The sequence below is a fragment of the Parasteatoda tepidariorum genome, chromosome 10, assembly GCF_982258835.1.
Source record: "Parasteatoda tepidariorum strain Cologne lab strain chromosome 10, Ptep-v5.0, whole genome shotgun sequence".
Lineage (NCBI taxonomy): Eukaryota > Metazoa > Arthropoda > Arachnida > Araneae > Theridiidae > Parasteatoda > Parasteatoda tepidariorum.
Window position 1 is genome coordinate 29008796 of NC_141764.1, and position 26998 is coordinate 29035793.

Consider the following 26998-nt stretch of genomic DNA (forward strand, 5'->3'; position numbering starts at 1 on the left):
TTATTTAACTAAGTCGAAGAACTTTTTACGATTATAATTATTTTACAATTATATTATTTTAAACATGATAAATATTAAAAAAGCATAAACTTTTTGTCTCAGATTTCAAATGAATAATCATGTGAAAATTTCCAAAATTAAAATAAACACAATGTTGATAAGAAAAATTCTCACGAGTTTGAGATATACTTTAAAATCAGCGTTAAAGGAAAATTACTTCTGATATCATATCGAAAGAGTAAAAATAACCAAATTTTAAATATATTCAACTGTTCTCATGACACTTAAGCACCAACTATTAAAAAAAAATTCACTACAGTAATTAAAACAAAAAATCTCTAATAAACATAACTATTTCACAGCATAAAAATTTTATTTAAATACAAAACACACTTTAAAATAAATTTCATCCAATTGCACATTACCTTCATTGTTTAAAATGAACGTTGATAACCTTTTGTTGAAACACAAGTTAAAAATACATAATTGTTATTAAATAAATTAGTTTCCAAGCATCCATAAATCATTTTATAAAAGTCTTTATGAAAATTTTAGCAATAGTTATTAATGGTGTGGCACACAGAACAGGGATGAATTTGAATTTCCATTTGCACAGTAACCATCAGCCTGTCTAAAAATCAAATCAGCTCTGAGATTCTGCATTTGAAAACAGTTTCTTTATAGATTTTCTGGAAGATGAAGATCTATGGCTGAAATTATAAGAAAAGAAACTTAAACTTCACAATGAAAACAACCAAATTTAAAACTATTAAACATTGAATCACTTTCAAATAATTCAATTTTCATTGAATTATTTGAAACTCAAATTATTCAATTTGAAAATTTTTTAAAAAAATTGTAATATCCTTTACAATAAAATCCATTGGCTTAACTCCAGTATTCGATACCTGAACAAAAAAAAAAAAAAAAAAAATCTTGTAAGCGCAACACAAGAAGCCCCCCTTCCCCCAAAAAAGGAGAAGAGCCGTTTGTATGTTTACAGGGGCCCCGGGCCTGTCATTATTTGGGGACCCTTTATGAGTAAATTTAGAGAAAATTTAGGGTTACAATACTTTCTGTGCTTTTTGAGAGGCTATGTCTTCTATCACATCATCAAAATAAATTTCCTGTAAGACATCTTATTCAATCCATCTTTTCATAATAGACATCTTATTCATAATTGAAAAATGACTCAATTTTTCTTGAGTCATACTCTTTCTTAATAACACATTTTTTATTAATTGAAGTCTGGAGAATGAACGTTTGCTTCAACAATTAGTTACTAAGAGTGACAAAAAAAATTAGAAAAGAAATGTCATTGTTTGGAAATGCATCTTCAAGATTATTGTTTTTAACTATTTTATATGTGTCATTTATGCCTAATTGTCCTAACTAATTCTTCTGCTCCAAAAAATGCTTGAAACGCTTGAATTTTTTTTTTAATCAGAAATTTTGAATCTATGTATATGTTATTTGCAATTTTAAATGTTCTATTGCCAACTTTTTTCTCAATTTTTTTTTCTTTATGTTACATTTTGCTTTGCGGCTCAAAATCTTTAAGACTTAAAAACATGAAATTATGAAGGTATGTAAAAAATATGCAAGGAGTTAGAAAGAATACAAGAAAATACAATTTTATTAATTATTAGCTTTTTTTTTTTTACCTTCATCTTTGAAAAACTGACTCAATTTTGAGTTTACGTAGCCTCGTAATTTTAACACTAATCCAGAAGACAAGGGAACTCCTGGATCAGTACCCAGAGGTATTGAATTGTTATGATAACTTGGTGGAGTTTGTGACCCAAACAGATTCAACGTGTACCAGCTCCCATTTTATACATAGGTATTATTCAGCCTGCTGAATTCGAATTTCCTTTCTCACGAACACGAGTTCATAGTTCTACCAACCAAGACATTGTGGCCATTGTGGTCTATTTCATAACCGTCATTAAACAGCCCATCCAATTTCAAATTTACGACTACTAATGTTCAACTCCTTAGCCTTGTAATTGAACCCAATTGTTTCAAGAAGTCAAGAGAACTCCAGGAACAAGTATTGGATGAAATTTTTGCCTATGTAGAGGTCGTTTTGATGGAACTACTCCGCATTTGAGTTACATGGAGAGGTAAAACATGAAAGCCTCCCACGGTTAGTCTGACAGCAAGGGGACTCTAACCCATGATCTATTTACCACTGCAGACAGTTCACATCAGCATTATGGACAGTGTAAGCTGGATGCATAATTCATATAGACCAGTCATCACTGGGATTCAAACTCGATGCACCTCATTTGAACGAGAATGCTCTATCCCATGAGTCCACCTTCAATGAGTAATAACTGTGCGGGAGGTGCCAATTTTATTGATTTGCCTAAATTTAGTCCTCTTCAAAATGTAAATGGAATTTTTGTAGAAAAAAATTCGAATGGAAATAAATCGTCTGCAATGATTAATAAGAATCAACCACTAGGGTTAATGAGAAAAGGGTGATTCCACACCATTTGTAGCCTGGTATGCTTAAAATTTTTTTTCCAATAAATTTAACAAACCACATATCAAATTAAAGGTCATTAAATGTATTTTATGAATATTAAATTAGTTTTTTTTAAATAATGATGCAAATTCTTTAAATTGCATAAAATGTGAAAAAATTGGGTCAAAAAGTTGCGGACATGACAGAGAGGAAAAAAATAAAATTACAGTTGCAGCATTTAATATTTGTAATTAAACATGGTATTTTAACAGATATATTGGATTTGCATAATGAATGACTGTAAAAACGTTATTTTTAATTTCAGTATTTAAATATAGGGTACTTATAATAGAACAATTTTGCTTTTTAGTGATTTTTTTGAAAAGTTTTATTAAAACAAAATAGTTAAAAGATTTATTTTCTTAAAAATTGGATTTCTTTCGACTATTTGCAGTGTTGCATAATTGTGATTTTCAAAAAATTAAAATTTTTTTTATTTAATATTTTTTAAAGAATTTTCAAATTGGTCATGTCCGCAACGTTGCAGACATGACAAGTTGCAAAATACAATTTTGCTTACTTTTATTTAGCATTTAAGCTTGAAATTCCTATCACAAACTATGAAACTTATAAAATTTGCTTTGTTGCCATTTATTTTCTTAATCACCAATTACACTGACCAATTAGTTTGTTTAAAACATGTCTAAATTCTACATTTATTAAAAAATATATATTTTTTAAATTTAAACATTTGAATTACGGCAACATTTTTATTTGCTCTAAAATATGTTAGGAATAATGGCAACAAAACAGTTAATAGAATATTAATTAGAATAGAACATAGTTTAAAATAGAACATTATTTTCAAAATTATTTAGTTTTCGCACTTGTTTATATGCAGATGTTTTCTATTAAATTAAATTTTTCTATTAAATTTATAAGTTAAAGTTTTCAAAGGATTTAATTTTTACTAGCTGATTTATTTGATTATTATATAATTAATTAAAATTTATGAAACTTGAAACAGATTATAGAATTCTAAACTAAGTTGGTAAAACTATAAAATTTCTAATGTCATTAACAAGTGCAGAAAGTTCCAGACTGCGAAGACCAAAATTGAAAGATGAAGACAGAATTGACTAATATTCGAAAAACAAGGAGTGATAAATTACCAGCGGAAACTGAAATAAAAGTAAAACAATTTTTTGTTAGAGATGACAGCCGTACGTGCCCAGGAAAAAAGGAAGTGATATCCATAAAGACACCTAAAGGAAGAGAAATACATCAAAAGCGTTATTTAGTGATGAGCATTCGAGAAGCGTATGAGTTATTTTTGAAAGAAAATTCTGATTTAAATATTGGGAAAACTTAATTTCATGAGCTTCGTCCTAAGTATGTTCTTCCACCTAGAAAGAAAGACCAAGAAGTCTGTATGTATATATATATCACGAAAACATTTCTATGATTTTTTCAGGAATCGGAGCTCTCCGTCCTGATCTTCTGAAAAATTCGGAAACAATTGCAAAAGAAAGTGTGTTTAATTTTGATGATGAACATATCGACTGCATAGACAGGTCCTGTCAAGATTGCAGTGTCGAAAAATATTTAGATGAAAAATTATGAGAAAAAAATTCAGACAACATCGTCAAATTTCATCAGTGGCAACAAAATGAACAAGGTTTTACAGTTAAAAAAGAAATCGTTACTGATTTAGGTAGCGCAAAAGAAGAAATAGGATATCAGCTGCAATCATTTGCAAGACACATCTATGATGTTTACAAACAACATTTTGAATTTCGTCATTTAAAAGAAAATCTTTCAAGGAATGAAATCATAATGCATATTGACTTTACTGAGAACTATACGGTGAAACACGATCGAGAAATCAAGATTGCACACTGGTCGTCAGACCACGTCACAGTGTACACTTGTGTTACATATTTCAAGGATGGTAGAAATAATTCTTAAAACCATCAGTCCTATGCCATTATCTCTGATGACCATTCACACAATAAAGATAGCGTGCAAGTTTTTAATAAAAAAATTTATCTCATCTAATGGAACAAAAAAAAGTACATTATTGGTTTGATGGAGCTGCCAGTCAATTCAAAAATCGATTAATGTTTGCAAATTTGACTTGTCACAAAGAAGATTTCAACATTGATGTGGACTGGTTATTCTTCGAAACAGCTCATGGGAAAGGTGCCGTTGATGGAATAAGTGGCACTATCAAAAATGTAGTTTGGAGAGCTGTATTGCAAGGCAGAGAAGTTGTCGTTGACACAAAATCGTTTTTTTGAAGTGGTTTGTAAAATTTCAGATGGGAATATAAAAAATTATGTATGTAAGCAAAGACACTGTCGATCATGAGGCATCAATGTTGAAAGAACGTTATAATCTCTGCAAATCGATCTCAAATACGAGATTATTGCACTTCATCTCACCTATAACACTTAATTCAGTTGAATTTTCTTTAAATTCTCCTTTCTCTAGTCCCCAAATTCTGCACCTAGCTGAAATATTTACTAAACTGCCTGCAAATCTTGCCGTAGCTTCACAACAACAAGCTTTAACACCAGTTACAGTTTTAGAAGAAGGCCAGTGGATAGCCGTATTGTTTGATAACTATTGGTGGCCAGGCGAAATAATTTCTACAAGCAAGAAAAATATTACACTTAAACACCACTTTAAACCCGTAGCTATAAACAAGTTTAATTATTTGGAAAAACCGCAATTTGAAACAATTTTAATCGACTCATACTTATGCCCTTTGCCATGCGATCCTTCACCTGATCATTCTGCACGGTTTTTTTCATACAATTCAGAGCTTGCCTTAAAGATAAATAATATAATGAATAAATTGTAATGTGATTCTTTACACATCTTTTAACTAAATTCTAAACTAAAGTAATTTAGAATAATTAATTTTATAATAAAAATTTTTTTTATAAAGTTCAAAAATTTAAAATATTAAAAGAAAAATTATTTAACAATCCTGATTTACTCAATATTTTATTTAACAAAAGAAATATATAATATTCCAATGATATATGACATTATCTAAGAAGGTTATTTATAATGAGAAACTTTCTGTCATGTCTGCAACGTCATGTCCGCAACATACATATTGTTTTTAATTTGGTAATTTGCAATTAAATTAATTTTATGTCTTCAAAATTCTTGTAATTTCTTTTATATAAATATACATTGAAATCTTACCTAAAAAAAAGTTGTAATTTATTTCATAAAATTCAGAGATTTTGGTGAATGTAGAAAAACATTCTAAAAACCGTCTTTTTCTGCGTCATGTCCGCAACGCTTCAATTTTTTTTTAAAGCTGTTTAAATTCATTTTTATTTTTAAATATGCATTGGGTTAATAGATGACATGTCTCCTGAATTTTATGAGACAAATACCAGTTACCTAGCTCAATTTTTTATTTAATTATGAGTAATTAAACTTTGTAAATGTCATGTCCGCAACATGCACAATACTGTGGAATCACCCAAAAAGGAACATGGGGCGGAGTCTTCTAGTTTAAATAATTATTAAATTAGTTCAGAATTTAAAAATAATTTTTAAAAACTGTCATCAGCTAGAATAGAACCCACGATCACACAGTTTTGTGTTAGATCTTATAATCATCAGTCCCAAATATACACACCTGCCTTGAGGATATTTAAAATAAAATTTTAATTTAATAAATTAAGACATTTAGATACTTGACATTGTTGATTTTGTAGAAAATTTCCAGATATGTTCTTTATTTTATAACGTTTGTTGTACAGCCGACACAATTCTATGGGTTTACGACTTCTTTTAGACACTTTTTTTCCCTACAATTTTGAAAAGAAAAAAAAAACATTTTTTGAAAATTTGAAGTTTGAAAAAAAAAGGCCTTCTGAAATTTGGAAAAAAAGACATCGGTTTGCATGTGGCAATTCAGTACCTTTTATGAAATGTGGTACTGACCTCACTGAGAAAAGAAAGTATGGTCACAATGAATGGGGGATACTGGTTTGAAGTATCAGTTCTGCTGTTGAGGGTGGATGTGAAACAGACATTCACTCAAAACGAGCATTCAATATATGAATAGAACACCCTAAAGCTTTATATCAATGATTTTAGATAATTACAATTATAGAATAAATAATTTTATTATAGAATGAAAAGTTTTAAAAGACAAATATTTGTTAATGATTAATAATTAATCAAAGAAAAAACGTAACCCATATTGAAATCTAACGAACAGCCCCTTTCGATATCATTTTTGTTTCGTTCTTACTTAATATTAATTTGCTTGCAACAATTATTTTTTTTACTGCATTTTTGTGAGAAGTTTAAAAATATGATATTGAATTAATTTGTATGCTTCTTTTACTTATGTCATACACACACCCACAAGCAGTCTGCTCTAAATACTGTGTTATTATAAAATGAGATAGCAAAATAAAACTTGTGGAGTTATTTAAATTCATGTTCAATTTCAGTAATTTCGGATGTATTTTAAACAGTAGCTATCACATCAAAGTATTAAATATAAGGAAAATAAAAAAGAATTTTGATCCTTGGGAACAGATATTATAAAGTCTTATGATCGAATGATGGGACATATTTACCTTTTAGCTTCGTTATACTGCTGATCATGTTTTCATTTTTCCATTTCAGATTCATTCATTTTTCCATTCCATTTCAACACATAAACAACCGCAAATGCTAAGAACAAATGATGGTCGCGACTCATAATAAATAAGTCTTGCTTGTAGCTCTCTAAGAGTAGAAAATGCACTAAGAAAGCTGATTAGTCTTCCATGCCATGTGATTCAAACAAGTAAGAATGTCCTTGGAACATTTGGACAGACGCGCATAAGGACTTTTTAAGACATTTTTTTTACCGTAATTTCATCTCTTTCTGGAGAAAAGCTTGGTCAGCAGACTAGTGATGGGAAATAACAGGCATTTTCAAATAACAGGTTCCAGCTGTTCCCATGCAAAAAAATACCTGTTCCAAAATAGCAGGTGTAAGGAAAAAATTTGAACTTTATTGCATTTGAAAGATAATTTAATTGCTGTTGCTGTAGTTAATTTACGTTGTACTAAAGTTGTACAATGGGCTATTGGCGATGGTTTGAGAAACATCCCTGAAAGTGATCCGAAGACAAGTCATTACAATTTTGATCCTCTGCAGAGGGGATGGCACCCCTGCTTCGGTAGCCCAACGAACTGCACGCGAAGTCGAGCACTTTACAGTTTAATAAAGGACCAATACCGCACACCCTAGGTCCCTACGCACACTGATTCAAGTGGTCACCCACCCACAAGTGGTCACAGTTATTTTTTAAACAAAAGGAAAGTTGTTACACATAAATTTCTCTTTTTTTCCTCAATTGTTTAGGCTTGCCGAAAAAATTTTATTTCGTCCCTTTTTATGTATATATATTTTTTTCTTTTTGTGATTATACTTTAGATCAGGAAGTTTAAATTAGTTGAAAACACTTGAAAAGCATTTTCGTTAGTGTAATCAAATATAATGGACAATAATAGATACAATAATTTTTGTTACAAAATATAGTGCATTATATTAACAAAATATAATTAACAGGAAAGTCAACTACTACTTGCGAACAATAATGTCAAAAATGATCACGATTTTCATAATATTTACTGTATTTATTAGATACTTGATTTTTAACTGAAGCAAAAACATTACTTTCAATACTTCTTTAATGTTTCATGTAATTACCTTCGAAATTTACATAGTTTACTAATAATTACAAATTTATAAATACCTTAAGTAGTTGATAAGAAAGCTGCCAAGCTCGAACTATATGGCGTCGTAGAAGAAGTTACAATTCCACAGTTGAAAAAGTTTTGGAGTTCTATCATTCGGGAACAGAATTTACTTCCACAAATATTTTCTTGCGTTTTCTGGCACGAAATATTCCATTCAGTGGCGGATCAAGACCCTTTCCCTCCCGCCCAAAAAAATTGGAAGAAAAAAAATTTTTTTTAATAGATTACAAAAGAAATAAAATATCGTAAAAATTATTTAATGGGGCATATACACGATTTTTTTCCATGATTATTTGAAAAACCGATTTTTTTCCATCCAGTTATGTTCTACACTGTTTCAAGAATCATAATCCAAAAGATTAATGCCATAGATTCATTGTTCGTCATAGTTTCATTGGAAACATTAATAATGTTGAAGCACGCTTCTATAGGTTCTGATACATAAATAATTCAAAATTTTTAATACTTGAATTATTTATGAGTTGTTCTATTGTTCATTTTTAAACACGAAAGAAACACGAGAGAATACACGGGGTCCTGAACACAAATCCATTTGAGGGCCCCTTTAAAGAGTTTACAAGTTTTAAGTAAGAAGCATGGTCTGTAATTAAAATATCAAAAGATGATTTTTCAGATAATAGAAATTGCAAGCACTCTGAAATCTTATATAAAAGCACATCTTACAAAAATTAAAAATTTAATTTAGTTAAAAGATCACTTAAATTTATCTATTGGAGTTTCGCATTGATCATGTAAAAGATCCCTTTTTTCATGGGTGTTCTGCCCAGGGACTGATTTACAGGAGGGCATTCGGGTCACGTGCCCGGGGCCCCCAACATTTGAGGGGCCCCCTTTCCCAATAAATGATCTTTTACATTACATGGCCAATACAAAACCTTGTGTAGAAGATCCCTTTGAAAGAAATTTTCGAATGTTGATGATTACTTTTATCAGACTTCAATTACTTTTATCAGATTTCGGTACAAATATCTTGTTTCCTTCATAATTTTTAACATTCTAGCCAAAACCTCTAGATATATTTATTAAATTTTTGTATTTTTTTTAGCAATTTCACTAAATTAAATTCTGAATATCTGGGGGACGTACTTCTAAATAAGGTTTCATGTTACTTGCAATTTTTTTGGTCTGAAAAATACTTTTTCAATATTAAGTTTAAGACCTTGAATGTTAACTAAAATTTATCGGCTCTTTAACTGGGGCCCCCAAATTCATCTGTGCCCGGGGCCCCCAAATCTGTAAGTCGGTCCCTGCTGCCCCGAATGTCCCCTCGTGAATCAGTTCCCAATAGTAAGGAAAAGTATCTGAAATGATTGTAATATTTGCATTATTAACTCTGATTTTCTTTTCAATACATGCAGCGACTTTAAGATATTAAATAGTATGTCAATTTTTAAGAATGGGTTTTCAGTTATAAAATTTAATAGAAAATGGTTTACTGCGTACCAATTTAAAATTCTGGTTATTTCTTTTAATTAAGGCACGTTACTCAGCAGATCACTCAAGTCAAGCGTCACTGGCTACGGTCATCCTGCGAAAGGACCAAGGTTGTGAGGTATTGGTCCTCGTTAATTTTGCCCATTCTCAGTGAATGTGATTTTTTCAGGAATCTGAAATTAGAGTTTTTTATGGGTGAACAATTTGCACCAATTCTGTTCTCCTTTCTCATGCTGATTCTGTGTTATGCAAAATAATTGCACCCAGAGTGAATAATAAAGACGAACTGATCTAGCCTGCAATTCGTATGAGCGATCGTAGAACATTGCCATCAGTGCAAGCTTCAGTAGTTTTTCATAGCTTCTGATCCTTTGATAAATTAGAGAGACATTCAAGAAGAGGAGCAAGTGATTGGGAAGTTTTTTCGCTATATATATGTTTCATTAATCAGTTCGGATTTTAATATGTCATTGACGATCAGAGGTGCGTTAATCACACATAGCGAGAATGGCTCGGTAAGAATTGTACCCTGACGAATGAATAAGAACATGCGATCTCAGCCTCTCGGAAGATTAAGTTATTAAAATATGGCAACACTTCTGACATTCTCAAAAGTTTTGTTTTCATTTTTATTTGCTGCTTTAAGCTAGCTTACAAATTTAAATTAATCACTATCTTAACTCAATGGTTCCTAAAGTTTTTCTTTTATGTAATTTACGGCCAGTTTTAATATATAATTAAAGGTATTAAGAGCATTAATTGTTTTATTATTATTATTCTTATGTTTTATCTCTGACGGTTTATTTGCTACACCTTGGCCTAGTTATAAGTGTGTATTTTGTATAACTTATTGGTGCTATAAACGTTACAAATGGTTATTAGGAAAACTTATTTCTTTATTAGTAATTAAAATTAGATGTGAAAACGCAATTTATAAGTTTCCTCTTAATAATTTCCTAAAGGAAAGATTAAGTAAGCTAAGATTGGATCTAAATATAATCTTATGTTTTAAAAATCATCACTGGTTATAAAAAATATTAACTTCTGGAACCTGTTTAACTCTTCACCAGAACCCTAATGTTTCGTGGAACATCAATTGGGAACTGCTCTCTTAACATATTGTTCAGAATTGTATAATAATATAATGTTATTTTGTATAATTTTATTACAATGGCAAATTCTTTTCGCTTTTTCTTAGCATATAGAGTAAAAGCCAAGGTCTATATCTTAAACTAAAATTATGTATTATTTCCTTTCTACAGTCTATATTCTTTTCAATTTCTTGAAAATAAAATTTTTTCCATCAGGTAAGAAAAGCTTTGTGTGGTGCTTCCTAAAGTTAGAGTGAGAAAAAATTTTACTGGGCTTTTGTATATGAATAAAAGAATTCCAATTTCTCCCATTTAATGATAGATGGTTGATAAAAGTAGCTTATTTGTATCATAAGTGCTACATTCAAGGAATTGAATTCGAATTTGTTATGTGATGGTGATTATCAGCATTCACACTAAGGACAAAATATCTGGAAATTAGTTTAATTCCATTAACTGAAATTTTTAATGAATATAATTGCTAATTTATGCTTTTCTTATCTATTTTGAAATGTTTGGATATGAAATAAACATTAAAATAATTAGATTTTCAATAAAAAATTAAATTTGCTTTATATATAAATAAGTTTTTTTTGCCATAAAGTGGGTTGTGAAAAAGTTTATATAAGCAACCCTGGAAAATCATTTGCTTGGCATTAAAAAAATTATGAAGATAAAGAACTCGAAACAACAGCTTCTATGCATCAAAGATTAATTTATATTTTTTTACGATTCAATAATTTAAAAAGACAAAAAAGTATTACCCTTTTGCTCCCAGGTGCATTTTTTTTTGTTTCGAATTCTCAGTATTTTGTGTATACATTCTCATTACAAAAATTAATTTGATGAAAAACATTAAGTGTCATCCTTGTAAACAAGCAATTGCTAGACACAATAATAATAAAATGTTCCTTTATTAAAAACTTAAGAAATTTAAGCAAAAAAAAAAAAAGAAAAAATACCCAAAGAGGAGGAAAAACTTACAACACACACTAAAACGAACAAACACTAAAAGTATATATAAAATATGGCCATTGCCAACATTTGCTACATGCAGAGATATTAAAGATGATACAATATTATTAGAAGAAGGAGTGCACAACCATGGGATGAGAGATGGACCAACTAGCAGCTGCCTAAGATGAAAAAAATATGAGAGTAGATACCTGAGAGGAACAAATAATGAAAAAAAAGAGGCTGCAAAAGAGTTCTATGTTAGGAAATTTTAGAATTACAAAACTAATAATGGATGTTTTTAAAAATTATAAGTTAGATGATATTAAAGTTTAAGCAGTTTAAATTTGGGAAGAAATTGGGTCTTTTAAAAATAAAATGACTCGAATAAATTAAAAATATAAAAGGGTGTGTATATACTACTTTTTAATAGCATTTACTTCTGGAAAATTATACTAGATCATTACTAGAACTAGAATGTTGGTGGCCTGAAAGTTTTTAAAAAATGAAATAAATATTTATATTATGAATAAAATAAAATGTAAACAAATATTTTAAATGCTGGATAAATAAATTAAATGCTGGAAATAAATACATTAAATGCTAAAATTCATGCTAGTTTGTTAAAAAAAATGCTCTTTAAATGACAAATTTATTTATTGAAAAGAAAAAAAAAAGAAAAACATAGCTAAAAAAAAAAACCAAAATACAAAAAAAAAAAAAGTCACCAGCATTCTAGCTCTAATAATAGTTTTAAGGCTTATTTCCCACTTGTGGACACAAGTGGGAAACATGATCTAGATAATTTTCCACAGTCATTTGTCCAGACTCATAGTGCTCTTTTGCAGCCTGTAGTTTTTCATTGAGCTGTCTATATTTTTTCCTTTGTTGGGATGGCACTCCTCGCCCAACATTTAACATCATAATTTGTCCCTCAGTCTCGGCTTGAATACTTCGCAATAATGTTATCATTGCGAAAATATTAAGCCGAGATGAGGCACGTTTGTTTATCTTAGAGTGCCACCCCTCAAGGTTATTATTCGTCCTCTCATTTCCACTCTCATAGTGATTCCATATGGACCTGAAAAATAAAGTATATGATCAATGTGATATATAGTATAAGAGAAAACTTTATTGTTAATTTCTGATTGTGCACTTGAAAATTATGCTAACAGAAAAGATTTTTTTTCCCCTAAAGAGATTACTATACTGCTATATTTTAAATTAGTTATGGAGATGAAAGTGATTTTGAGATAAAATATAATCTCCTGTATAAAGTCCTAACTTTTTATAGTTATTTTGCTGTCTTGAATTCAATTTTTTAATGTATATTAAAAACAAAAAATTGTTATTTTCAAATTTTGCTTTTAATTAAACAACTTTGTAAAATTTTTGGATCTCAAAGAACTTTCAATGTAATCTGTAAAGAATGCATACCCTCCAACTGCTACGGCATTTCCATAGTTTCAGAAATCTTCTTTTCAGACGGTAGAAAAATTAATGTCTTAATATTAAAAAAAAAATAATTTTAGCGTAACTTGTCCACTATTACTTATAAAAGTGCAGGCCATATGGCTAGACTCTTAAGTTCTGATAAAAGTTTTATGAGAGATCCATTTGCTTTAAAAATGTCTACTTTGGTTCGCTACCACTAGAAAGAATTATTTTCAAAATCTTCATAAGTTGGAGGGTATGAGAATGGAACATTTGCTCTTAAACTTTAGAAAAATTTCTTAAACTTTCTCACTTTTACCGTTTCTTCTCATCCACTTAAGTTTTTTAATGCATTATAGTCACTAGGAAAAAAAATTACTATTGTCCTCCAATAATGAGAAGGGCTATTTAAGCAAGAAAGCAGAAATTGTAAATCAAAACAGTACTCCCCTTAGCCCTTTGTTATTTTTTAGCTTTTTACAGTAATTTTAAACTTGAATAGAAAGCACATCTCATCATATCATTTCACAATTACAGTTTTTATAAGTAATTGATGGAAATACTCACATGTGAAATGCAGCATCCGAGTCATCCAAATAGGTTTTGATAATGTACTGGTTCATGCGATGTGTGGCATTCCCTGGAGGAGCATCATGTTCCAGCCAGATCCAAGCATTGCCCATCTCTTTGGGAGGGACTAGTGGCAAAGCCACTAGCCGACGAACCCACCTGGTGGTTTGTGGGTCGTGCTTGTATTGATGGACAAGTCCCAATTTTTGCACCTGAAAGAAACGAATTTTTTATATTTTTCTTTTTGTAAGGCTAACAATATCTCTGAAACAAATTCTGCTCAATTTGCACAGGAACTTGATGTTTGCATTTTCTCAAACTTCAGCATCCCGATCACCAGACACTGATAGGTGTACCTTCAGCTTCCATCACAGTGCATGTTGTGAATTTCAGTAGTAAACAAATCAGTTAAATATATCTTGGTTATACAGAGTTACAGCCCGGTTCCAGGAACTTTTAGACTGCCCCGCGTACATGAAAGCAACGAGGAAACTTTAAACTTACATTTAACAGAAATAAAATTTTATGATATGTTATATTTACCTTCCGCCAAACACTTTGAGCAAAGTGGAAGTAACAGCCCTTGACTTCAATGTCGAGGAACACTTCATCAAGGGCATTTATCACTCCCACCTCAAAGTCGAGCATGCTAGAGGAAGGTGCAAAATTGAGGCCAGCATCCCTTGCTGCTGCTTGGATCTGCTGGAAGAGGCGGAGGTACGTCTCCTTTCGCTTGTCTTGGAGTAATGCAAAAGCAAAAGGGAACATTACCCCCATGTATCTGGCATGGATGGTATACAATTGATAAAACAAAGCAGGTACTATTTTGAAAGTACCATCCAGCCAGATTTTCTCTGCTGCACACAATATCCCCAGATTCTGAATTGTGCTGAAAACCTGAAAAAAATTTATTTTACTTTTACTATAAATCTGTTATAATCTCTAAACAACTAAGTTCTAAATCTATGCATTCTATTGATCATTTTTAATATTGATATTACATTATGATTTGTAATTATACCTAGTGTGATTAAAAATCATAATAATATTCATATCGAATCATAATCATATACTTTGTGTGTATAATATGCGTGAGCATAATTTTTTATGAAACAAGTTTGTTTTTTTTGTAGATACATCGATATATACAATTTTAAAATGGCCTATGAGGGCAGGTAAAAAATTTGCCCTGAGTCGCTACAAGAGCATGCTGTGTGTCATAATCTTAAACAATGGGGAGAAAGCAATGTTCAGCACATTTGCATATGTTTACCATGTCAATGTGATCATTGGAGACGATCGACACATAAAACTGTGCGAAATTGCAACATGCTGAACATTTTTTACAGCAGAGTGTTCTCCGTTGTTCACGAAGACCTCGAATTTTGTAAAATGTGTTAAATAGTTTCAGCTGTAGATCATCACCAGGATGAAATGTGGAACCACCACTTCACACTTGAAACAACAAGAACTTTGATAAAATAAGGGAACTCCTCATAACAACAATCAAATAAGACCAAAATCCAGCAGGAAAGTTTATTTCAATGGCGTTTCTTTTACTTGGAGGGTATGGTGCACATAGAATTTCTGCAGAAAGGCATGATAACCAACTCAGTTTCGTATTGCTAAAAGTTGAGCGAGCTCTGTACATATATTAAAAAGAAGTGATAAAAATTGAGTATCAGTGTGATTTTGTTGCACGATAACTCAACACCTCACATGGCTGCCAAACATATGAACTGAGACAGCGATTTAAATGAAAAGTATGGCAACAACCTCCATATAGTTCAGACTTATCAAAATGTGATTTTCATGTTTGAAGTAGTTGAAAGGATCTTGGCGAACGACAATTCAAATGTAATGTTGCTTACATTCCACAGATATTTCCTAAACTATTCCTTATTTAGCCTAAAAATCTGACAAAGACTAAGGAATGTATAGGAAACTTATGAAATGATGTATAAACATAAAATAATTTTTTTTTATTCATATGTGTTAAGTTGGAAGAAGGAAAACGAAACTTAGTGTTTTAGTTCTGCGCTTTACAAGATTCTGGTTGTTAAAACAATCAGCTTTGCTAACTAAAAAACTGTGTGTTTAGATTGGAATTCTTAAAATGGTTTTATTTCAAATAAGAATTTCAATAAGAATTTAAATAAGAATATTTTTGATTCTTTGTATCTTAAAAATTAACTTTTGCTTTTTTTGCTAAAATATTCAATGCAGTTTTGCAAAGAATAAATTATACATCCCACAAATACCTGTTGTGAAATATTCATTTTAATTAGTGAATTTTTATCTTCTATTTCAATAAAAGTTATAAGAGAATGAGCACTTTTGGCAGCCACTATATTAAAAAAATCATCTGAAAGGATTTTCCTCCCAACAAGCAGGCTTCATGATTTTTTTGATTCTTTTAAAAAAAAAATCAGATTTTTTTGATTTTCATTCTAATACTTTGTAAGAACTTTAATTTATGCTTAAAAATACTTTATAAATGTTTAATCAAAATTAAATTAATATTAAAACAATATTTTAGAAGCTCTAACTTACTAATATAATTTTTCATTACAATACATAGCTTCAAATGCATAGTAACCATTTTGAAACAAATGCATAATATAAATTTGAAGACTAGATGAAATAGAGAATTTAATGAAAGGGGTCTGTCTAGGTTTTTCTGAGAGGTATTTATTTTGTGAAAATTTAGACACAATTTGTGAAAATTAAAAATAATATTAAAAAATCAACACAAAAATATGGATTTATTCGTTTATTACGAAACACAAAAATGAAATTTAAGTTCTTAAAGTTGAATTTGTGAAGGTACCCTAAGCAGTAGTAAATTTGGCTTGGACAGACTTTTTAACTATTAAATTAAAGTTTCAATTAGCAAACCATAATTTTAATTTAAAATTGTGTATTTTTTTCTCATGATTTCTAATATGACAAAATAAATGTAACAGATTGTGTTTATAAATGTAGTCATTCATCAAAAAATAAATAAATATTTAATCTATATATTTTTATATTAAAATATTCATTTTTAATCCTATATCAAAATTGATGAGCTAAAAAAAATCTATGTACTCATTGGAATTTTTTTTCACAAAATTTCTTTCTATATTTCTTTTAAAATCAATGCATATATTAAAAAAAATCAGTTGATTTAAATCAATGATTTTTAAAAAAAAAATCATTTGATTTAAATCATGATTTAAATCAACGAACCCTGACAACAAGTTAATGTAAAATTATATTTTTAGATTATTATTTATTAGATTAGATTATTATATTATATTTAGATTTTATAGTGAAAAGTTTGAACAAAAGAATTTATTAATTAAAATAAAGTGTAAGTCAAAATTCTCTAAATGTAAAGTAAGGAGTGAAAAAAAAAATGTGGGAAGATAATTTTTGTTTGATTTCAGAATATTGAGACAATCGTTATTAAGATATATATTTACCAGAAATCTTTCAGATCCCTGCCCATTATCGATCAACAGGAATTTATTTCCGCCTGTCGTTCTTTGCCACTCTTCTGGGAGATTAATATCATCCACAGAATGTGGCAAGGCAGGCATCGTTGAATGGCGGGATCTATACATTTTTTTTGAAAGTGCGGAAAATCTGGGAATTGCGGCAGCAGCCTCCAGGGACAACGCATGATTACCAACAGCTTCACTATGAAAATTAAAGTAAAAAATAACAATAAATTATTAAGTAGAAAAAATATTATGCACTTATAATATAGCAGCTGCAAGCATGCTTACAAATTAGAAAAATATTTATTTTACTAAGATAAATAATATTTTTTGCCCTATAAGAATTGTTCCTTTCCCAAAGAAAAACATCTCTTTTTAGTAAGGGAAATTGAAACTATTCTTATTTATATGGGAATATACAATATATTAATGACTATGTTTGTACTCTGTTTATATAATTTTTAAATATAAATCTACTCTATTACTTCAATTATAATTAAATTTGCCTAATTGACAAATTGAAGAAAAAAGAAATTCAATGTTGATGTTAAAGCAATCACATTCATTATATTCAACAAGATGTGTGGAACGGGGCCTCATTTAACCTCTGAGGATAGAGGAAGTTCTGACTCGTTTCCTCATTTTGTGTTTGGGAAGTTTTCTTAAATTCTATGTACATTAATATTAAACTTACTAATACAACAAATATTATTTCCAAAAGTGGCTCAAAAGCTTTAAAATTTTCCCCCACCCCTATCATGACATATTCAATATAGTAAATGGTAAAAAAATTATTGAAAAAGCAATTTAATTGTTACTAATGTCTGGCATTTTTATCATGCAAATAAGTTAAATATTTGAATTTTAAAGAGTGGAATCAGAAATTTCTTAAAAATCATCTTTAAACTGTTTAACACTTGATATTCTTAATTGTATTATATCCATTACTTTCATCTCTTTTCTGTTGTACTATATGGTTGAGACATCAGATTTAACATCTTACAATATGCAGTTCATAGAATTTATTAAATTTATATATTAATAAATTCCTATAGATTTACTATATATCTATTCATGATTTAACAGGATATCTTTCTGTCAATAGACCATCAGTAAGCTGGTAAGTTTATCTATCAAAGTGAGTTTATAAAATCAAATTAATTCGAACATTCTTAAGTAAGTCTATTTCTTTAAAAGCGTTTTTGTCCACAATAATCTAATAAAATTTGATTCAGAATTATCATTTGTCTTTAGTGCTCCCAAAAAAAAAAAGATCTTGTGTATTATTTGGGTTTGTTTATTAGCTATCAATGTGTATATTGACAAAAGCTAGATAGATCTGAAAGTGATATGGGAAAAAAAAAGTTAATTTACTACAGAGTATAGGGAAAGACAGTGTAGCTTGAACTTGGCTAAAATATTTTATTACTATGAAAATATCTTCTTTTTTTTTCCTTCTCCCCATTAACATGTAGTTAATTCACAGTTCTACTCTTAATAATAATTTGAATTTATTTGCATTTTTCCAGTGGTAAAAAAAAAGATTATTTACATATGTATATATATATATATATATATATATATATATATATATATATATATATATATATATATATATATATATATATATATATATGTATATATATATATATATATATATATATATATATATGTATGTATATATATATATATATATATATATATATATATATATATATATATATATATATATATATATATATATATATATATATATATAAATAAAAATTTATTTTGCAGAAGTCAAGTTACAAGCCTTAATAATGTTACATAAAAAGTTCTTAAATAATTTAATTGCATCTGATTTAAAAGGATAAATTTTATTTACAAATTTCAAGAATTAAGCTTACCTAATTTTATTCACTTAAAATTTGTTAGAAATAAACTCATTAGATAAACAAATCAAGAGCCCATTACATAAACTCATCAAGCATATTTTCTTCTGAATTTGCTGACTATGAATTAAGTAGCTAATTTATTGTTAATAAAATATAAGCATAGTTAATAAAAAATAGATCATAAAATATTAATCATAGTTAATAAAAAATATTTAAGTTTCATTCAATTAGAATTGAAAGAATATTTAATTTTTTTTAAATTTAAAATTTGTCAAAATATAAATTCTAAACTTTTTTTAGTTAATTTAACACAAACATTAACTTAAAATTTAATTTCTTTATAAAAGACATTTCATTAAATTAAAACTTACTCGTACAAACGTTTAACTGGTGTTGTAATTCTCTCGGCAGCCTTTAGCTCCATCTCTTCAGAAAAGTTCATATACCTAATCTTTTCGGAATCATCCTCATGGTTGTGCTCTCCTTCCTTTAAAATTATCGTATCATCTTTAATGCGGAGCCTAGCTCCGCAATGGGGCTTTAAATGACGGCATCTCCAAAATTGGATTTGGTTAGATGTCCGTTTTAGTGTGTATGTGAAATTATTATTGACTAAGATTTTGCCTCCTCTTTGGGCATTTAAAAAATAAAACTCAGCCATTGCGGCACGTGGATCTCGACAATTGTGAAAATGATTTGCGGTTGTCGTACGATGTGCTATGTTAATTTCAGTCGCCAAATTACGATGCTAATACCATTGCAATATTCACAAACATGCCAAAATATTATGTTAACCTCTTTGGCTGTTTATACTGAAGAGACACAACATTCATGGCTTATTTGCAAACGCGCCAAAGAATACACTTAAAAAAGAATAACCCTATAGTATCTTTAACTTTCCCCAACTTGACCATAATTAGTAACAGGTGTGCCTCTCTAAATCCCCTAACGATGCCTTTTGTTCGCTAGGAGGGTGGATGTCTGGGGATGAGTTTGGAGTGTCACCATTAATTTTAATTTAATTGTATTTAAACATACCTTCAAAATAAAATACAGTCACACCAAAAAATAAAGAAAAAGTAATTTAACATTTTGACTTACTAGCATTTTAACTTACTAACATTTTAACTTACTAACACTTTAACTTACTTAAATCAATTAGTCACGATCGAGAGAGAAGACGAAGCTCTTCATTAGTTCCAATATAATTTTCGTGCTCCGCTTTCGTGCTTTGTTTATGATATTTACAGTTATGATGATTAATTTTTTTTTATTAAAACTAATTGAAAGAGAAAATAGTTGCGGCGGTTTTCTTTTTTCTTTTTTACTTTTTAAAACATTAAAAAATTACTGTCACTACCCCCGGGAGCCCATTTTTTGAAATAAATAAAATTTTAATGGAACACAAATATTTTTAACTTTGGGTATAAACCTAGGAATTCAAATTCAGTTACAATGAAATGGGCTTTCCAGTACCGGGGGTCGGGGAACACAGCTTTAGAGCACTAAGCTCAAAATATCCAAAATATCTAAGACTACATACCTTTAATGTTAAGAGCAGTAAACTGATCAAATTCAGGAATGTTGATAATAATAAAAACTGATTAAAAGTTTGAAAAGCTTTATTTCTGCAAAACAAAAAACATTTAATTTTCCACAAAAACAACGGATGGAAAATAACAGAGTATTACATTTTCAATAAACAATTTTAACTACAAGTTGTGACTGCTTTTAGTTTTTCAATTCTTCTTTCTGACAATCTAAAAAAATGAAGAAAAGCGTTTACACATAAACTTAACCTTTAGAAATTGCTATACTTCTCAAAATGGTTAGATATTAGAGAATCTAATTCAAGATTCAAATATTATTAGGGATATTTTCTCTCGGCAGAGGCGTTATTATGATCCATCTGTCACTACTGGGATCCGGACCTGGATAGTTGCATCTAGCGAAAAGCGACCCACATCCAGAGCTATCCTGGCTGAAGAAAAATGGTGACACTTTTACCGAAGAATTCTTAGAAAACAATTTTAACGTGCAGTTGAAAATACGAGTAAAATATTATTCCTGGTTAATCTTGTTCCATCTAGGTCGTCAGGCATTAAATACATGTAATACATTCATGCCTGTGTACATTTTTTTAATATAATATAAATAATCGATATTTGGATTCTGATACATTTTACGAAATTTAAAGTTTTTAATATTTTACTGTATTATGCATAAGCAGGAAAAGTTTAAGTTAATATTTTTTATATAATTTCTGTGCATAATGTGTAAGAATTTTCATGAAAAATAAATTAAAGTTCATTTTTACTTTTTTACTTTCTTAGTTTTACTTATTTTTCTAATTAAATAAATATTTTTCTTGTGTGTTATCTGACTCAGTTATTTTCGTTCTTAAAAATTTTGTTTGATAAAAATGCACTATTGTTGTAAAGGAAATCGTTAAAATAAGGCTAGCCATTTCCTTGCATAAAAATTTTGTTTAAAGAAGTTATTCCATTAACGTGAACAAAAAACTCTCTCTGAAAATAAGCAATATACAAACCTATTGAAAATTAACACGTATTGTTCTGAGAAAATTTAAACAAGATCATTACGCATTTTCTTCTTTTGTTTTAATTTTATAAAAAGAAAAAGTTAGATTTTTTTTTCTGCGGAATTTTTGGAAAATATAGATTAAAACTGGCAAATCGATAAGCATTTTGTAAAGCCTTTCCACCAAGAGTGAGTGTTGCGTGACTATCTTTAGTTAAAAATAAAGTTTTTAATAAAATTCTGTGCGTGATAGAATTTAAAAAAAAAACTAATTTTTAACTCCTTATTTTAAATAATATATAAATAATCATCGGAATTGCTCCGTTATGTATCTTAGTTCATTGATATACTTCTAAAAATTTTATATATTTTTTTTCCTTATCAAGTAAGTAGGGATATCTTTACGCTGAATTTTCGGCAATAAGTAAAATCTCTTGATAAATCTAAAATTTTAGATTACATAAAACAATATTTTTTAAGCGTTTTCAGTTTTTTTAAAACTATTTTTAGAAATTTATTGTCAGAAGATACCAAAGAATCTGCACGCTTAAATTGATAAAACATCATTTAAAAATTATTTATTAGACAAAAGATTCCATATGGAATTAGTCGAAATAATACTTGGCTGCTTATAATATGCATTTCTAGAATATTTTTTTCAAAATTGAAGAAAAAAAAAGTCCATAGGGGTCTTAAATCAATGTTTGAGCAAGGAATAAATGCTATTGGAATCTGACAGATTACAGAGAATGATGTCTCATAAATAAACTTGAAAACTAATTTAATTGGAAGTAAAAAGCCTAAAGGTGTTTATAATAATCTCCTTTTAACTTCTCTCCCAAATTAAAGCATAATTAAAGCTATCCTGAAATTTTCTACTACTATTTCCCTTTTGCAAGATTTCGATAGCGTTTATGTTTTTCTCCTCTTGAATATTACTTAGCAATCCCACATGAGTAATACGATTTGTTTTCAATTTTATAGAGCACCCTAAATGTATACTATATATGCAAAACTAAATTTTTCGTAAAAAACATATTTTTCAGCATGGTGATTGTGTATTTGCCATACTGTTTAGAGAAACTTCTCATTGTGCATTAAAATTTGGTTTGTTAAGAAAAGCTGCTAAAAATGTTATTTGTTACAGTTTTCGAAAAAAAAAATATTTTCTAATGAAACTTATATTAGAGATATGCATGTATTGAGTTAATGACATCCTATGTGAGCAGTGGTCTGAAAGTCGGTAGTTATGATGTTTTAGTTTAAGAAGCAAAACCTTTTCAAAACCTTTTCACAGCAGTGGGAAAAATCTATGGTCAAAGCTACTTAAATACAGGGTGTCTATAAAAGAACTCCGGGGTTTTAAAAATTCATATCTCACTAACTATAAAAGATAGCAAAATTTAGTCGATTTCTCTGAAAAGAGTAACTCAAAAAATTTTATTCATACCAATTGGGAATGTTTGTATCAACTGTTGGCGGCGCTGCAGGGCGTTGACCTTGAAATGGATTTGGATTTTGGATTTTTTCTTTTGGATTCCGTTGGATTTTTTCTTCTGGGGGCATATCAAGAATCTTGTGCATGCAGAGAAAATTCGTGATGTTCAACATCTCAGGGAACGAATAGTCAATTGTGTGGCAACCGTCCCCCCAGACATGCTCGCCAGGACATGGGAAGAGGTAGAATACCGTTTAGACGTCTGCCGTGCCACTAACGGGGCTCATATAGAACTTTACTAAGTGTTAAAAAAAACTTGAAAATGTAAGCTTTTCAGTCATGTATAAAACATGTATGTATGTTTTTTATTTCATTAAAATATTTTGCCTCAAAACCCCGGAGTTCTTTTATAGACACCCTGTATAGTAAAATTTACTGCGTTTCTCAATCTGTAGGAACATCAAAAAGCAACGTAATGTAATGCAATTAATAATAAAATGCAGTTTCATAATGTGTAATTAAACTTAATTGCTGTGGTTAAATTTGGTAGTTCCATTATTGATATCTTAATGCAGCGCATAATATCCTTTATTTCCAGTTAAATTTATATTTTAGTTTTGTATTTTTCACAGAATATATGTTAATAAGAATTATAATTTTGAAAACCAGAATTTCAGGTAAACGGTTATATTTTCAAAGAAGAAAATTAAAATGAAAGGTTTAAATTCTGTATATTTTTGTTCAGCAACCAGAGTTATGGAATTTTGTTTTATCTGAAATGCCAATATCATACTGGAAAGTAATTTGGCCATATTTTTTATCAAAACATTGTCAACGCATACATTGTTTTCAGAGTTTTCCAACATTTATATAATATTATCTTTATTTTTTACTGTAATTAATAATGTTTGTTTCTGATATTAAAGTTCTGGTTAAGACTAATGCGTTTGTGATTAGTTTTGACTCATACAAACCTATGTGTTCTAGTATAATTTAATCAATGGGTTAGAAAAAATGAGGTTAGGATTAAATTATTGCCATTCCAGGGCATATTTACATGTTTTCGCTTTTTTTTTTAGCACAGTGAAAAGTTCTGGAAAACTTTGTAATAAGTGATGTCATCGTATTCCTGTCAACCATTGCATTATGAAGAGAAAATAAGAAACGAATGGTTTAAATACTGCGTGTTTTGGTTTTATTAACCAGAATTGTAGTCTTTTTTTTTACTTTTTACGTTTAAAAATAGTATTATCACTTTAAACTTCTTTTAAACTAATGATTTTGTTGTATAAGAAAAAAAAGAACTAGGATTCTATTCCATAACTATTATTTTTTTTAATAACAAATCTTGTTTATATGTTGTATGTTAAAATGAACTGTTGAAGTGTATTGAGATTATTCCTTAGAAATAGTTTCGCATCTTAATTTCATTAAATTCACGGAGATTTACTTCGCAATACTGATTGCTTCAGCATTCGCTTCCTTACACTTTTCAGAACAAAATTTAATTAAATTAATTAAAGACTTTGATTATTCTGTGTCTTAATAAAGGTGGTTCAAAGTCGTAGAAGATAACTCAAGCTGCCTTGGATCTCTTTGAAGTTTAAGCTTCGCGAAATCTGAAACTCTACATTTTTAAAATTTAATTTACAAAATCTAGCGCTGGACATATGTTTAGATTAAATGCTATTGCAATATTAAATTTATCCCTGGTGCATTTATAAAACATTCATACCATTAAATCAGTGGGAAAAATTTGAATTTGTGTATTTTACAATTTTGTTTTATAACTAATGTTGAATAAAATCAGCATATTGAGTATTTATAAATTTACAAATATATAGCTTGACTCTCAAACATTACCAAGCACTAAAACCGGCTTTTCAGTGATCTGTATTTTAATGGTAGTGGTATTATCGCCACATAAATATTCTCAACATATTCTCAACATTACTCTTTCTCCTTCCTGGCAAAACTTCTTTCGCTTTCTATCAAAACATATTTAATTCTACAGTTTTGACAATCTGTTTGTTAATTCTGCTGCCAGACAAAACTAAAAACTTTTCTCTTTACCTTATCTAATATATATGAGTTTAGAAAATTCGAGTAACACTCATAAGCGTGGTAAATATATAGATAGTCATGATATTAATAATAACCATTCCAAACATAATAAACATTACCAAACACTAAAGCCGGCTTTTCAGTGATCTGTATTTTAATGGTCGTGTTATGATCGCCACCCAATTGCGATTCTCAACTTTACTCTTTCTAGGCAAGACTTCTTTCGCTTTCTAGGCAAAACATATTTAATTCTATACTTTTGACAAGATGGTTGTTAATTCTGCAGCCAGGATAAAACTAAAAACTTTTCTCCTAACCATATCTAATATATTTGAGCTTAGAAAATCCGAATAAAACTAATAAGCGTGGTAAATATATAGATAGTCATGATATCAATAATAACCATACCGAACCATAATATTTTTAAAACAGTTACAAGGAACGGCTGATGTGGCAATTGATTTTTCAATTTCAAAATAATAAAGTTCTTTTTCCTAAATAGCTTGAAAATAATCTAAAGTAATTGTTTTCATAAACAGACAAGTAGTAACAAGGAAGTGTTAGCCGTCATTTATCTTAAATTCATTAATAAAAATTTAAATTGATTATTTCCTCTTTATTATCGCCTCCATATGTTAAATTATTAAATATATCCATATGCCTATTATATATTGCTAACGATGATTTATGAAATGAGTAAATAACTTTTCTTCAAAAAATTCAATAAGTAATGTTACAGCAAACATAAACATATCACGATTGCAATATTACGAATAATATCAGTTACTCTGCGAAGTCTTTGACGGGTCAAACCTTTTTTAAGTATTTTTTCTCTGGAGATACTTTCAGCTCTTAGTTAATATTTCTAATTTTCAGTTTATAATTTATTGAATCTTTGCTACTGATTTGCTGTAGCTCTTGATTTTTCCATTTTAATGATATTAATGATGCAATATTTAACTAAATGCATTGCTTTAGTATCGAACCAAAATTATGTTACCGAATTGTTACTTTACCAAAATTATGTTACATTTTGTGCTCTAACTTCATTTTGTGCTTGTACCACAAAATGTGAATAGTAATTTATGCTAAATTTAAATTAATAGTAGATCAGTAGGTTTTTATATTGACGGATAAATCGGTTTTTTTACAAATTTTTTAAAATTCTAATTTTTTTCAGATGTAGTGAATAATTCTTACAGGATGACGGGAAATTCTTAGTATAGGGTTAACTCAATTGCCAAATACCAAACAGCTGCTACTTAAACAGTGTTTGTTTGAAATGTTTCCCTGCCAGTAAGTAAACAATTTTAAAAATATTTATTTATAATTCTTTTAGGAAAACTCGTAGAGCTCTACGACAAAAAACAATTAAAAACCTCAAGAGTTTCAAATATCAAATAAATACTTCAATAATTTCCTCTCAGAATACTAGTATCAATGACCCTGGAGTTGGGTTTAAAAAACCTTGCAAAAAAAAGGGGTGACGATTTTTTTAATTTTTTTTATTTATTTTGTGTATTTATTTATTTTTGAGATGCATTAGAAGAGGAGGAAAAAAATCTCGGAGAAAGGGTTATAAATCTTGGAAAGGGTTATAAATCTTTTCGTGAATAATTATAATAATAAAAGCAATGTAAATATAATAAATAAGGGTGCATATAATGAAAATATATTTATTTATTCTTTAGGGAAACAAGTCAAAAATTTAGAAGCAAACCCTAGTTATTACCCTCAATTTAGTTGAAGCCTTACTAATTTGAGTATTAAAATATTAACTAGCAAATTTCCTTTGAACTTAGCACGTATCTTAACATTTCATT

The 26998-nt window shown here is 29.0% G+C and overlaps 1 protein-coding gene and 2 long non-coding RNA genes across 3 annotated transcripts; 1 reads left to right on the forward strand and 2 right to left on the reverse strand.

The window, feature by feature from the left end:
- Positions 1-354: 354 nt before the first annotated feature.
- LOC147802469 (uncharacterized) lies at positions 355-9046 on the reverse strand. Its single transcript, XR_015429953.1, has 2 exons — positions 7093-9046; positions 355-710 (listed from the first exon to the last, which is right to left on the reverse strand). It is a non-coding gene; the product is annotated as an uncharacterized LOC147802469 (long non-coding RNA).
- Positions 9047-10321: 1275 nt separating this feature from the next.
- Positions 10322-16104, forward strand: LOC147802470 (uncharacterized). Its single transcript, XR_015429952.1, has 2 exons — positions 10322-10464; positions 14904-16104. It is a non-coding gene; the product is annotated as an uncharacterized LOC147802470 (long non-coding RNA).
- On the reverse strand, positions 11711-20166 carry LOC147802471 (uncharacterized). The gene is made up of 5 exons (XM_087153979.1): positions 19504-20166; positions 17238-17454; positions 14314-14667; positions 13768-13982; positions 11711-12847 (listed from the first exon to the last, which is right to left on the reverse strand). Exons 1-5 carry the CDS (start codon positions 19791-19793, stop codon positions 12520-12522), a joined length of 1404 nt encoding a protein of 467 aa, XP_087010105.1. The 5' UTR covers positions 19794-20166; the 3' UTR covers positions 11711-12519.
- Between the last annotated feature and the right edge of the window lie 6832 nt (positions 20167-26998).

What these genes read in the sequence shown, in the direction of transcription:
- LOC147802471 (XM_087153979.1), bottom strand. Translation starts at nt 19,793, where the DNA reads ATGGCTGAGTTTTATTTTTTAAATGCCCAAAGAGGAGGCAAAATCTTA. An exon ending in CCAGTTAAACGTTTGTACGA is followed by an intron (nt 17,455 to 19,503) that starts GTAAGTTTTAAT and finishes TAATTTTCATAG; the next exon opens with TGAAGCTGTTGGTAATCATG. An exon ending in AGGGATCTGAAAGATTTCTG is followed by an intron (nt 14,668 to 17,237) that starts GTAAATATATAT and finishes AATTTTTTTCAG; the next exon opens with GTTTTCAGCACAATTCAGAA.